The sequence below is a fragment of the Drosophila santomea genome, chromosome 3R, assembly GCF_016746245.2.
Source record: "Drosophila santomea strain STO CAGO 1482 chromosome 3R, Prin_Dsan_1.1, whole genome shotgun sequence".
NCBI classification, from domain to species: domain Eukaryota; kingdom Metazoa; phylum Arthropoda; class Insecta; order Diptera; family Drosophilidae; genus Drosophila; species Drosophila santomea.
This window is the reverse complement of record NC_053019.2, coordinates 2,801,195-2,816,015: the sequence shown is the minus strand read 5'-3', so window position 1 is coordinate 2,816,015 and position 14,821 is coordinate 2,801,195. Positions and strand designations below refer to the sequence as shown.

The following is a 14,821-nucleotide window of genomic DNA, read 5'->3' as shown; positions in this document are numbered from 1 at the left end:
GATCCGAATTTAAAACATTCTCAAACCATTCGTATTTCGTACTTTCGTATTTCAGCTATCGTGGCTCTATACACTTACATATGTATGTATACATCAACAAATATATTTGTCAAGTGGCACAAGAGTTCATTTTTCGTGCTTTTCCACACTTTCTACTTCGATTCAAGTTCGTTAGGCTATCATTTTTGAGGCGCCAGACTCATTCAGAATAAGCCGAGCATTAAAATTTCGTTATCAAATTTCATTTATACTTATTTTATAGGTATACTGCGTGATTCATAGCCATACAAAAGTTCATAAAGCTATGGAAAATTCATAGTTTTGGAATAAGGTTCGAATTAGGACTGCTGGGGGTTCTTGTACTTGTACTGCTGGGTATTCAATATTTCTATTGTCTAACTCCTACTAAGTTCTTTACGTTTTATGCGATCCTTATTGCCAAATACTACGAGCCGAAACCATCTACTTTGCATGCACCATTCGTTTTTCGTTTTGAAAATCAATTTGGAACTGAAAAACAAGGAACTAATAAATAATAACGCAAATGATATATGTTTTTTAAAAAATTGTTATATATTTTGCAAGGTAAAGTAAACTAATAATATAAAAATTAATTCAACTTAAAATAAACCATTACAAACTAAGAAGAAAGTGTTTTCTACAGTAGATAGAACATAAACGTATTCAAGATATATGTATAATGTTTAATAACATCTCATTTCCATTTGCCATTTTGATTTCGAATCAATTAAGGAAGTACACTGGGGTAATTTTCAATTTTAAGTTTCGATTCCGTTTCCGTTAAACAAGTTTCTCGTTTCTAGCACACGAAAATTCCGATTTTCGATTAAAAGTAACTTTTGTTTTGAACTTACGCAATTTATAATGCTTAGAGGAAAATATGATATGCTAAGATTTGTGTGTTCGTTTTTGTGTATTCTGAATGTTAAAACCTAAATCTAAACCTTTAAGATAATAAGTTAATAATTATAATAGATATATATGTATAATTATTTTAAAATGCAATAAATTAGTGTTTGTGTGTTTTGTTTGTGTTAGCATTTTTAAAAAATGAACATTAGCTAGGCAATGGCGAAAGGATTATAATTTTTAAAATTATTACTGGTTACTTGCAGTTATGTAAAGAAATTAAAATTAATAATTATTACACATGAGATCACAGTATTAGAGACATAAGTTAAATATTTTCCCATTTCAATTACATCGAATATAGTTAGTAATCATCAATTTGCTTTAGTTAGGCTTTGTATGGTTAGTAACTCTGTTTAGCTTGCTCGATTTCTTAAATTCTTGATTTTCAGATTCCTTGATTTCCTATCGTGACCATTCTTGGATGTGTGATATTATCTAGGCTAACTGTAGCATATTGTATCTTCTCTACTATTTAATGTCTTGCATAGATTTTGCTGATAGCACAACCCCGTTTCTACGACTACAGTTCAGTATACACTAAGTGATTATTCAGCATCAGCGATTGACTCCTCTCGACGGATTGCCCCTGGCTGGACTCTTGCTGCTCTACTTCTCCTGGACGCTGCTATCCTTGTAGAAGAAGGGCTGGCTGGAGTCCTGGCCCACCCACACGTAGTTGAACTGCCGGGGACTGGTGAGCGGCGACAGGGTGCCGTAGTCGGATGTCAGTTCGAAGGGAAAGGCGCTCTCGTCGAGATCCAGGGCCAGGGCCAGACTAACTTTCTGCGTTGGAGCTGCAGTTGGAGTTGGAGTCTTTGCCTTGGCAATGCTGGATGCCGAGTTCTCTAGTCTCTACATGCTCGCACTGGAGGTGACTATGGCCAAGTCTGCGGAGTGGAGCAGGTGATGCTGCTGGTACTGCTGATGCTGCTGCAGGCTCAGGTGATGCTGCTCTTGTTGCTGCTGCAGTTGCTGCTGTTGCTGCTGTTGCTGCTGTTGCTGCTGCTGCTCGCCGCGCACCTTCTCCTTCTTGATGCGCTGCTTTAAGTGCACCTTGGCGTGCCGCTTCTTCTCATCGGATCGAGCGAACTTCCTGCCGCAAATGTCGCAGCTGAAGGGCTTCTCGCCGGTGTGGGTGCGAATGTGGGTGGTGAGGTGATCACTGCGACTGAAGCTGCGCATGCAGATGCGGCACTGGAAGGGCTTCTGGCCCGTATGGATGCGTATGTGGCGGGTGAGCTCGTCGGAGCGGGAGAACCTACGGTCGCAGTTTTCCACCGGACAGGCGTAGGGTCGCTCATGCACGGGCGTCTTGCTGGGGCGATTGGGATACTTGCGCGGCTTCACGGGCACCAGTTTCAAGGGCACAGTGCTCTGCTGATAGACCTGCGACAGGATCTCGTGTCCCTTGCTGGTGGATGGACTGTACTCGGCCAGTTGCACTGCTGCGGCTGCTGCAGCGGCGGCAGCGGCTGCCGCAGAACTGCCTCCGGATCCTCCGGAATAGCCCGTGCCATTCGAACTGGGCTGCATATCGGGATAGTTCTCCTGCTTGGGTATCAAAACGCCCAGAGCTGCATTGCTGGAACTGGCGGATGAAGTGGGTCCTGGCAGCACCAGAGTCTGCTGTTGCTGCTGCACCTGCTGCACCTGCTGCACTTGTTGCTGCTGCTGGGCATAGTCCGCTGGTGAGTCCAGCCATTGGTATTTCGGCTGCGATCGCACATACTGCTGCTGTTGCAACTGCTGCTCGTGGCTGCTGTGCAGGTCACCCAGGCCCGGAAATCCGGCGGAGGTTCCGGCGTAAGTTGGTGGCGGTTGTTTGAGCAACAGAGGTGTGCAGTCCATGGTCAAACCCAAGAGCTCGGCGTGCTGGGCCGCCGCTGCTGCTGCAGCTCGTCCGTCGTCGTAGGGCGAGGAAGCAGCTCCTGCGGCTTGCTGTTGCTGCTGCTGTTGCTGCTGTTGCTGCTGTTGCTGCTGCTGCTGCATGGTGGCATAGTGAGCGGGCAGGCTGAACAGGGGCGGCTGGAACATGGTCTTGTCCGGACTGGGAAGACCCCAGCTGTTGCCCAAACTATTTGAGGGCGGGGACATCGGTCCGGCCAGGGCGCCCAGTTGCGGGGAGGGAAGTTGCTGTTGCTGCTGCTGGTGCTGCTGCTGGGCTGCTGCGGCAGCTGCTGCGTTCATCGCGTTGCCTGTGGTGGTGAAAATGCCACGATATGAGATTTTGCTAGCCTGCTGTTGTGATTGCTGGTGTTGAATGGCATGTTGCTGATATTGTTGTTGGTGGTGTTGTTGGTGCTGCTGGTGTTGCAGTTGCTGTTGTTGGTGTTGCTGCTGTTGTTGTTGTTGCTGTTGTTGTTGGAGTTGTAGCTGACTGTGATGGTGGTGGTGGTGATGATGATGATGGTGGTGATTTGGCAATTGTTGTTGTTGGTGTAATATTTGGTGATGTTGGTATTGATGTTGCGGGGAGCTCATGTGTTGTTGTTGTTGCTGCTGCTGTTGGTGACTGTGGTGGCAATTGCTGTTGTTGCTGCTCGTGTTGTTGTGTTGCAGTGGTTGTTGTTGTTGTTGCTGTTGTTGGTGTGAGTGTGTGTGGTTGCCGGGCGAGCCAACGCACTCGGTGTTGCTGTTGTTGCTTTCGCTTGTTGTCTGTTTACTTGTTGTAGTTGTTGAAGATGATGTTGTGGTGTTGTTGTTGTGTTGTGGGTACATATTACAACTATTATTACTTGATTCTTCCTTGACAATGGCCAATGCTGGCGGAGTGCTGCGCTCCTCCTTCAACGGACTGCAATGCGACAGCACGGGACTGGCCACAGATATCACCTGGGGTTCCAGAGACAGATCCTCGGATTCGATGGAGCCTGCAATGGAGGAACAAAGGATATGCGTGTTAGTTGTGTGGCTCTTCTCTAAGGGATATTAAATAAAATTCAATTACAAAAAAAATAAGATCATCATCCTAATAAATTGAAAGTGATAAGCCGAATTTCTTGTACCTAAGATCTGTTGTGCTTTTGCATAAAATTCTAAAGAATTTCAAGCCGCATTATGACAGAATGAATTCCTCTGGGTGATATTTGGGTTATATGAAAAAGTAAATCATTGCCCTGAAAGCTTTGATTGCTGGTGTTGCTTGAGTTGCTGCTGCTGATGTTGCTGTTGCAACGATATCAATCACAGTTCGCCCGAACGGCTTTGGCATTGGCACTGGGTAACTGCAACTGCAACTGCAGCTGGGCGCGCTTTGATTTCGCGGAAATCGAACGACACGGGAGGTCGCATCATCGCTCATCGCTCATCGTGCCCAGAAGTCGAGAAAAGCAGAAGTGCAGAAGCTGCCGGCGGCAGAAGACAGTTGCCATTGGGGGCCAGGCAAAAGTGTCGGCGAGAAGACTAATTACGCGGCTACCAGGCCGGGAATATATCTTTTCCAGCTCTTCTCGGTTCCCCTTCTTTTTGTTTCTTTTTTTTAGTGCTCACGATTGGCGTCATTAATGCCGCTTGGACTTGAGCTTTAGCCTGGATATTGATTGAGTTGCATTGCGCCTAATGTGCTGCGACATCAATCTCGTTTTCGGAGGGGGCAGTAGCAATGCATTGGGATTCACAGAAATTTTCGCGATAGCGTTTCTATTGTTCCATATAATATATTTGCAAGCCCCATTAATGCTGTCAGGGCAAATTATGTGCCCCCAAGAAAATAGAAGAAAAAGTTGACAACAAATTATGTTTAAATTTGTGACAGGCCCAAAAGGAGACGCATTTCAGTCTGGCCAATATGGAGCCTTGGTCGACCAATTCGTCCAAACCCAAACCCTCCAATACGAGTGAGACATGGCCAGCAGTTTCGCCAGCTTGCCAAGTTTGGCGATTAAATGCCGCTCCATCATTGTCATGCAAATTGTTTTAATGGATTTTCATTTGAAAATTGCCCATGTCTATGATTTCTGCCGTTCAGCTTCTCTGCTGTTCTGCTGTTCTTTTCTTAGCGTTTTGGCCAAGAAGTCGCCGCAGCGTGGGTTGTGGCCAGAATTTACGAGTGACATTTTTTTGGCTTCTGGCAAACTTTATAGCTAAAACATATTTTAGACACAAATGAATCTGATATATGTTTTTATGCATTTTCAATGGATCTACACGCTCTCTGCGAGAGACCAGACAAAAATGTGTCATTCTTTAGGGCAGAAAAGAGAGCAATTAAACTCAATTGTTTTTGATAGCAGCAGCAAATCTAGTATACTTTATTTGCTTTGCCTTAATTCAATTAGAAATGCAGCTCCATATGTCCGTAGATACTCGTATATACGTATCACAATCATGTATACATACAAGTCCGATTTGGTACGCGTATCTTGGGGCAGCGTCTTGTGAGAAAATTGCGCTCGAAACATTGACACTGAACGGAAATGTTTAATACATGCGCCGTCGTTGTTGCCTTTTCTAGATTAATTAAGCTCTATTTTTGCTGTTGTATTTCCTATTAATATTATGCAGTCTCAGAAATATGAGAACGCTGCGCCGCGATCATTGCAAAATTCAATTTTTGACATTAATGAAAAGTGAGCGCGAAAATAAAACAGAAAATTTTATGACATACATTTTACAAAGTCTATACGGCGATATAGCCATTGGGATGTCAACATTTTTATTAATTTATATTTATGTGAGCAAAGATCAAAATTATATATGAAACTCTTGGCTGGAGGCCGCTTTAAATGCCTCATAACTTAATAATACGAAACGAATTTATTAATGCAAACGAACAGGCACAAACAAAATCACTATATCACAAAGAAAAAAGAAATCCAAAATTGAAAAACAAGATCAACAAATCAGAAGACGTGCAAATAAAGAAATGCCTCAAAAATTGGTACTCCAACATTTTTGAATGTTTATTTTTGATTTTGAACTTGTTGTTGTGTGGCAAGGGGGCAATGGGGCAAGCCAAGGGAGAAAAGGTTGCGGTAAGTCGTCCGGTGAAAGACAAAGCCGAGATACTTTGAAGTGGCGCAGAAGTAAGTCAAGATATGGGCCAACATAACGACAGTTTCTGCGGTCTCCGCTGAGGCTGATTTATGTTGAGACTTAGGACTGACAACGGATTAGTTGCAGACTCCATGCGGACTGCAACTGCACCACTACTGTAACACCACCACTGCAACATGTGGCAGCTGCAAGCTGCATCCATTAGCAGCAGATAAAGAAACCTCACGGCCCGACTTTTCCTCCCAGCCGATGGCGCAGCGGCCAGGCAAAACTCTATAAATGTTTTGAGGCTTTTGTGTCCACGATTTATAGGCCGTATTACACTATTGAACTATCTTGGCGAGAAAAATACATGTACTTTCGCTCCGTTCTAAATGATCTCTACTCGAGTATCGTGGTATTCGGACTGCGTTAGTTTCTTTCTAAAGAGATATGTGTGGAATGCATAGAAGCTAACACTACTAACTATCAATACTTGAACTGTCCAACTAGAATTGTGAATTGATTATAAATGCAATTTAACTTTTAAAAGACTGATAACATTTAAAGATGTAAAAATAGAGTCGAGCATTTAACTAAATGTTATATTATTATCAGAACACATAGTTCTTTCTAGTTATCTTTTAATGCAAATACCAGTCCACGTAATTAGTAATTTTTAGTGAATGCACTTCATATTCACTATGTTTACTTAAAGCTGTACTCACCAGTAATGGGGGGTGGTTCCACCACGGTGCTGGGGCCGAAGAACGAGGGAATATCGCTGGACGTGGTCACCGGCGTGTTCAGGTCGCCCGGCAGCGCCTCGATCAGCTGCTTGTGGGCCTCCACCTGCTCGACGGCCGACGAGGTGGGGCTGTGCTGGCCACTGGTGTTCAGGAGGCTGAGATGGGAGGCCGAGCTGCGTCCGCTGCTGGCGGTGGCGCTCGGCTGAACGGCCACGTGTCCCGGACTCCCGCCCTGGGTGGGCGTGGCCGTCTGGTTGCGGGCACGGAGCACCGAATTGTTGGCGGACGCGGCAGCTGCAGCAGCGGCGGCTGCCGAGGCGGTGGTGTAGTGAAGCAGCGAGGACGACGCGGACGACGAGGATGCGGTCGAGGAGGAGTTCAGGGAGTGGCTGCTGGTGCTGGCGCTGTTGCCGCCGTGATGACTGCCCCCGAATTGGGCGGGACTCAGGTAGGTGGCCGTCGACGGACTGCCGCTGCTCTGGGCCGCCGTGCTCGTCTTGAACAGACAGGTGTCGAAGCTCAGCACATTAAAGTGGGCGGCCGCAGCCGTTTCGGTGAGCAGGAATGCGTGATGCGTTGGCGCCACCAGGGTTTCAAGCCCTTCCATGATCATGGCCGCTGATGGAGTTCCAGGGGCTACGCCGCCTGCAAAGAAAGAAACAAATTAATAAATTGGATAGAGATTTTTCTGAATAAATTACAGTTCAGAAGTAAGCTTTCGCAAAGTAGAGACGAAAGTATTTCATTTAAAGATTTCTTCAGAGATTTTAGAATTACCATCTGCTTATAACCGCCAACTAATTTTTCAGAGCTGATATATATTTTTATTAAATCTAAGACGAAATGTCGAGAGCAATCAAAGCTGGTAACCGCAGACGGACTCATGCAAAATCATAATTGCGAATGCCGCGCACTTCGGCGTTCAATTGATTTGCCACGATAGCTGTTCGATTGCATAACCAGTCGGTGAATGAGTGAGTACTTGGGGTCATCAAGTGGTGAAATTACTTAACAATTTAATTTGCCATCGAGTTGTCGTCTTTTGGGATCTGTCGCAGACTTTCGCCTCCTGCGCCCACGATGGCGATCGCAGGCAATTAAATTAAGATCGATTAAGCACTTAGCAGCTCGCAGTTCGCGGCTCTAAGCCCTGAGAAGTAGAACAGGCGTCTTTCCCATGGTTCGTCATCATCATCATCATGAACATCAACATCATCCCCCCACAGGTTTAAGATCGGACCTCGATTCCGGGAAGTGGGCCATTCAGTGACCTTACGCAATCCACTGCCGCAAACTTATGCAAGACTCTCAATTAGAGATGTGGCTGGCCAATTTTTCTAAACAAATGCCACATAAACTTGGCTTATTATTTATTTTGTAGTTATCTATGTCTACGTCTATGGCTATGAGTGTTTATCACAGATAAACTAACCGAATTTGCGATTGCCATCTGCAACGAGTTTTCGGCACTGGGTCTGGGTCTTCCCCATTCAATGTGGCGTCATTCGAGGCTCTCGAGTGTTGTTTTATTTTATTATTATTATTTTTAGTTTTTTCCATTTTTGTGTGATGTTTTTTTTCACCGTGGCAAAGGCTTGACCGCGTTGATTTGCATTACAAGTGCACTTGTGCTGACAGGCAGCTATGCGCCAAAATAACTACCGTGCCACGGCGTATCTGTCGGATGTACGAAGAGGCAACATCGGCGGAAGAGAGCGTCCCGCTTTTGGCACTTTTGCTTTTTCTCCTTTATTTACATTTGATTTCACGCATAATTTCCATGGCAAAGTGCACTCGAGACGGGCAGCGAGTGAAATTACATTCAAAAACGTCAGGGCACAGATATGCCGACTCAGATACAGATACAGATGCAGATACTTTTACACATTTGTGTTGGCTGAGCCCGCGCGTGCTGTGCTGTGTGCCTTTTGTGTTTTGTTCATTCATAAAATTATGCGCCCGAGTCAATAATTTTTAGAGTCGATCAAAGATTTGTATCTGCTTTTTTCTCTTCGCTGGCTTGCCACATGAATCATCCGCGGGCGGCCGAAATAAAACCCAATACCTCGATCTCAAACCTTTCAAAGTCTGAAAAACTGGTTGGAGTAGAGCATCGAATCGAACCCAACTGCCACCTCTTTGGACTTCTTGGCCCGGTCTTTGTCTTCCCCTGTGGTTCTTAATAACTCGGCTAACAATTGACACTCCCTTAAATAAAAAAAAAAATAAAGAAAAATCAACAACGGCCAGCGATGCTGTTGCTTATCTACAGTGGCAACTGCCTAAGAAGATATCTTGGGTATCGAATGAAACTTTAAAGCAAATGAAATCATGACTGGCTACTAGCGCAATCGCTCTAGAGATCTGTTACGGCTACCATTTATCATTGAGAGTTTTTCCGTCTGGACTTCCATCATAGGCAAGTGCCACTGTTTCAAACCGCTGTCTGCGTTTATGTATATTGTAAATCTTGTCTCCGGCCCGGATCCCCTGACTTCTTTCACTCTGCATATTTTTGCATAGCAATTTTCCTGATTTTGTTTTTAGTGTAGTAGGACAGACAACACAACACACGTCAAGATCTCTTTGCCATGAATGAATATTGGCAGTGGCTGTGCGCCAGAGTGAGATGGATATCCGAAAGATACATTTAACGGCTCGATGAGGAAGAAAAAAAAAGCGCCGAGCATGAAAAAATTGTTATGTTGATATTATTTTAATTAAGTTTTGCCAAACCGGTTGCAGCTGTCGCTATAACTCTAGCCACTTCCATAGTTCCACTTGGAGTTCTATATGCCCTTTTTTTATTTTTATTATTACTTCGCCCCGGTCGAGAGTGTTAACAATCGGATAGATGGGCGCCAATTTGTTTGCTTTGGCAATTGATGGGGATGGGGGATGGGCCACGGCTGACCCCCAGGTCTCAGGTTATTATTCGATTTTTAACCATTTGTTTTCATTGGCAGCATTGAAGACCTCATTGAGGATTAGATTTTGAGACGCACTAAGCGACCTTTGGCTACTTAGCGGCTCCAAAAATAAACTACAAGTTTGTTGTCTTGGGGGAGCTTGTCCAATACTATTCGGTACTCAAATATCGACAGATTTGCATTTGCAGCCTTGGTACAGCGCGAAGCAAAAAAAAATATCTCAACTAATAATAATAATACGAGTTTTTGCTTTGTTTTCTTTTCTTAATAATATGAAAAGAAATTTAAGAAACGTTTAAAGGAGAAGGGATGGCGATCATTAGTCAAAAGTGTGTGTGTGTGTTGGAGGGTAAAAGTATATCGCAGATACATAGATAGAAAACATGCAAGTTGCATGCGACACGGAGCCAAAACGAAACGATGATGGAATGGCCGGGCGGCAACAAAGTCCATCATTCACACAGCGGGAGCAGGAACCCCATCTCCCATCCCCCGACCCCCAATCCCCCCTTCCCCTGTGCCCCAAGCTCCCTTCACCAGGAGTGTCCAACAAGTTAACATGGACAACATGAAAATGTATCTTTTGCCGCCGTCTTTTCATGCGTAACACTTTGTCACACTTTTCATGCCAACAGCTCTGGTTGCCTGTTTTCCCTCCTCATGAGAACAATTAATGAAAATAAACAGCCGCGGGCCAGACTACAACAACAACAACAACCATCGCCACAACTCTACACCACACCGAATATGTATATTTTTATAAAGATTGCCTTTTCGCCTCTTTGTTTGAAATCATTTTAGTGGGCACTTAAATGAAAATTTTCTTGTTTGACTTGGCAGCCAAAACGCACGAAAAAAAAAACGCACTACCGACGGCAACTTCAGCCGTTTCGGTCACTTAAAGTTGAGAAAAATCCAAAGGAGCTGGGGGATTTGGTGTCAAAGTGCCATTTGCCAACTGCGGCAAGTGTTAAATGAACTCTACGATGACCCGATCGCAGGCGTCGGCACCTTTTGTTTTGATATCATAATTAATTGCCCAAATACGAAAATTCGACGAAAAGTGATGGAAAAGCTTTGGAATTGATCGATGATCCATCGCTTGGTTATGGGAGGTTGCATGTAAATCATTTTGCTAATTGTTTTTCCATTTCGAACGCGGTCTGGCATTATAAAACCACAACTAGGAAGTGCATTAGCGGGAAAGCTTTTGGCCGGTTTGGGGGCGTTACGGATCTGAGGCTGGGTACATTAATGTGTGGAATGCAGACGGACCAAAAACATTTGCCATCAAATTGTAAACAAGTGAGCTGAGCAGATTGCTCTTTTAATTGAGCGCTAAGTGTATGACAATAATTTAATTACAAAATCTGCAAATGGCTAATGCAGATTGCACTTGTGCTTGGCCACATAAATTCGGGAATACATAGTTGCGGTCGTAAATTTTGCCGCTTGGCTGTGTCTCTGCTCCCAGGTGCTTTCTAAATAACGTGCAAACATTTTTATTATGCGTAAAATGAATTTTTATATCTTTCATCTGAATCTGAGAAAATAAAGAAATAATAAAATAGTCCGGCTGGCCATGATACGACAGGATATATTGCCAGGATTTTATTTGCAACAACTTCTGAAACTATCAAATTTATTTATTCCGAATTATTTAATTATGAAACACACTGAACTCCTTGGCTCATTATTTTTTACAATTCTAACAATCATGTAGTAACACAAAAACACATACAAATCTATTAAAATCTTCTGTACTAAATAACATTAGTAGATATACATATTTGCCACACTAAATTAAAAAAATTTCAATTTATTTCAAAAACAACTTGACTTTAAATCATATGCCAATAGGAAGTCTTAAAAATGCTTCTTTGCCCCATAATTTCATATCCAATTGACAAGGCGGCGCCCATAAATCAACAATTAAATTTATGCTTCTTAGCGTTCTTATAAATTCAATTTTCTGACCAATAATTCAACCAAAAGCACAGCGAACATTTTCATTTAACTTAAAGAGTTACTGAAATTTGCGAGCCTAAGTCACTAAAAATTCTTTTGCCAGCACTTTTCGACAAACACCCACCTGGATCGCAATGGCACTTGCAGAAGAATTCAAAAAGTTTTTCCTTTGGCTTTTTGTTGCCTTCTTGGCTTTTCGTCGCTCTTAGACTCTTAGGTCTGCAAAATTTTCACAGTCAGTTTCACGAAAGTTTCGTTCTCGTTCTCACTGCGAGGCAAAAATCAATAAAGCACTGCTCGTGTAATCATCTTATAAGGCGGTGGGCTTTCATTCATGCCGTCGCCAAGTGCCGCAATATCCTTTCACTTTTACTTCAGTTTAAGTTTGATAAGCAAGAAATGGCTTCTATGCTTTAACTGATTTATTTGTGGTGAAAACTTAATATCTTGCTTTTTGTCACTAATTTATTTATTTCACTTCACGAACGATGCTTTTTTCCGGGACTTTCCAATTGGTGTTCCGCGTTGAACATATATCTATATATTGTTGCTTCTGAATTGGCTTTCTTGTTTTCTTGCTAGCTTGCTGGCTGCTTATTCTGCTTTGGATTATTATATTTCAACCGTCGCGTTTGCTTGTCCGAACACAACTGAGGCACGAGATGCGCCCTCTTTCGGTTTTTATGAATGAAACTCAACATCGCTGTTCGCTCACACACACTGCTTTGAGTGCGGTCCCTGTTCGGGCGCTACCGCAATGCCCTGCTCGGGCGGCACGCGCCCCAGAGTCGAATTCGAAAACACCGCTCTCTGTGGCGGGGAAATCTCGCAGCTCATCGACGTCATATGTCTCGAAAGTATTATCTACATATGTGTGTGAGTTTAGTATAGCCGGCCGGTTTGGCGGCCCGATGTTGATCCAATCGTAGGTCTGGTTGCCTCCCTACACTGCAGCCATTTTCATCGCGCACGCGCACTCCAGCCAATCAACAGTTTGCCAGGCCTTTCCGCCGTGGTGAGTTTCGTTGTGCTCCCTCTCTTTTCGGGGCAACACTTTTTCGATTTCGATTTCGATTCTCTCCGGTCTCGCTTGAGGTAAAAATAATACAACAGGTACCCCCATACCATGCCCGTATTGTATAAGTTTGTATATAGTATCTCTGGGTATCCATCGATTCGTGCGCTTGTGTGAGACTTTTAGCGGCTGGCAAATGTTATGATTTTCCGAAATACGTCATCAGTGTGCGCGAAAATTGCGGCCCATTAGGCATAGCAATTTTCGCATCGACGTAAACAACTGAGATCCATCCGAAATGGTTTGCATGAGCCGTCCGCCAAAAATGTTCCAATTTCTAAATAAATGATTCACTTGACCATTTATGGACAGTATTTGGGTCTATTCGGGATACTTTTCACGGTAGCCAGCAAAGGTCAGGGTGGAAATTGTTTGGAAAATAGTTGAACAAGTGTTTTGGCAAGTATCTGTCTGAGGCACTTCACTTGAAGTGTCTATGAAAAGGTGATTTGTTTGGGCATTTGCTGGGTAATTGGGGCACTTTTATTAACTCCAACAAGTCAATTCGGACAATTAAGTTCTCTAAAAGCTTTATGAGAATACAAAAGGTCAGGAAGACACATTCCCATGGGTCCTCTATTAATTTGGACGTTACTTAATGAAATGCGTTGAATTTATACGCGTCAGTGGAATCGTTTGAGACTGGTATAACCATAGGTTCTGTTGACTAATTTCCGTGAGAAAATTATAAGATTGAATACTTTTTAAGTTGATTGATTTATTTGACTGGTGGGAAATACTTTTCTGCTTGACTGAAATTTTAAAATCTTAAGAAATATAAAACATATTTTTGTATACATATGTACATAATTTTTAAGAATATTTTTAAAGATATAATAATACGGATATTTTACTAGTTGTCTCTCTTGTTTTTTGATTATTATTTTGTTTTAATTTATTTAACTAAATTCTGAGACATCCTTACTTCAGCTTCATTTAAAACTTCCTAACATTGTAAATTCCGTGTTTCTCTGTTCTGTGTCTTTCTGAATTCTGAAATTGACAGCATTTGGAATTTTGGTTCATATGTTTATCATTCGTTCACATTGTAAACGAAACAACAGTTTTCATGTGCTAAGGACAAGGTTGCACGTCAGATGTGCAATGTGCAGAGGCAATAATTCCGCAAATGTTTTTACTGCGAAACATAAACAAAACTGCAGTTGGAAATAGTGCGAAAATAAAATTGAGGCGACGCTGTAAAGGAATTCCAAAAAAAAAAGTTTCACAGCTTAAGCCAAATGATTTGGTTAACGAAAATGATTTGGGTTAATTAAGAAAACCTCAATATAACCGAGACACTTTTTGTGTGTTGATTGGAGCACACGCCATGACCTAAAAATAAACACCTCAAGATGTTTTCTTTTGGTTTTTTGCCGGCAAAAAGTTTAGCAGCACACAACAACTGAGTACGTCAGATAGCTGGCGAATACACAAGGGATACAGATACATTTATATGCGCCCCCACCCAAAAATAGAACTTTGCCTCATTTGTGAAAGTTTTTTGCCAAACAAAATAAATACAAATCGCACCGCATCGCTCCCGATTATTTTTAACCTTCACATAATGCTGGCCGATCGGGGAAATCTAGGGGGAATATTGTTAAGAGCGAAGGAAATGGCCACGTAGAATTCGTTGGCCACCTGTAGGCCAACGTACGCCACTAAAAACTTGCGCTTTGTATGTGTGTGATTTGCATCAAGTCGGTAGCGAGGAAAATGAAAACTCATTGCGCTAAATATAGCTAAATCTATTCAGAAATGTAGTGACGATGATTTTGGGACTTTGTTGATTTATATTTTTTTTCCTAAGGTGGTGCTAGGGTGTCCAGCCCCTGACAAAACACCCACGAAAATAGTTTGCACAATCTAAAAATACACTTTTGTGGCCATTGTAAATTATTCGCTGCCCGCTGGCTGACTGACTGCTGCCTGCCTGTCTGATTGCCGTTCATCCAAAGATGGATATGGTTGGCTGCCATTCGGATTCCACTTGAATGGGGGGCGTTTTTTTGACTTAAGCCCAGCTGAGCTCCCAGCTGGTGACTGGTAGCCCCAGCACTGCACCTCTTCCCCAATTTGGAGGCAGTATCTCTCAGCCAGCGCACCCAGGAGAGGTCGGGTCTCTAATAAACGTGCCCAACACAGATGACACAGACGCATAAATTGGCACACATTCATTGTTGGATTTT

General features: G+C 43.1%; 1 protein-coding gene across 4 annotated transcripts in view; it reads right to left on the bottom strand.

The window, feature by feature from the left end:
- Nucleotides 1-609: 609 nt before the first annotated feature.
- Nucleotides 610-14,821, bottom strand: part of LOC120452858 (AF4/FMR2 family member lilli) — a 42,332-nt gene continuing 28,120 nt past the window's right edge. Inside the window, exons 1-3 of one of the 4 annotated variants that reach the window (XM_039637301.1) lie at nt 11,679-12,198; nt 6,636-7,301; nt 613-3,803 (exon numbers count right to left, since the gene is read on the bottom strand). In XM_039637301.1, coding sequence (XP_039493235.1) covers nt 1,786-3,803; nt 6,636-7,269 — 2,652 coding nt within the window. In that variant the 5' untranslated portion in view covers nt 7,270-7,301; nt 11,679-12,198 and the 3' untranslated portion in view covers nt 613-1,785. Of the gene's footprint in view, nt 3,804-6,635; nt 7,302-11,678; nt 12,199-14,821 lie in introns of those variants that run through there. The other 3 variants (XM_039637300.2, XM_039637298.2, XM_039637299.2) reach the window with 3 other exon arrangements.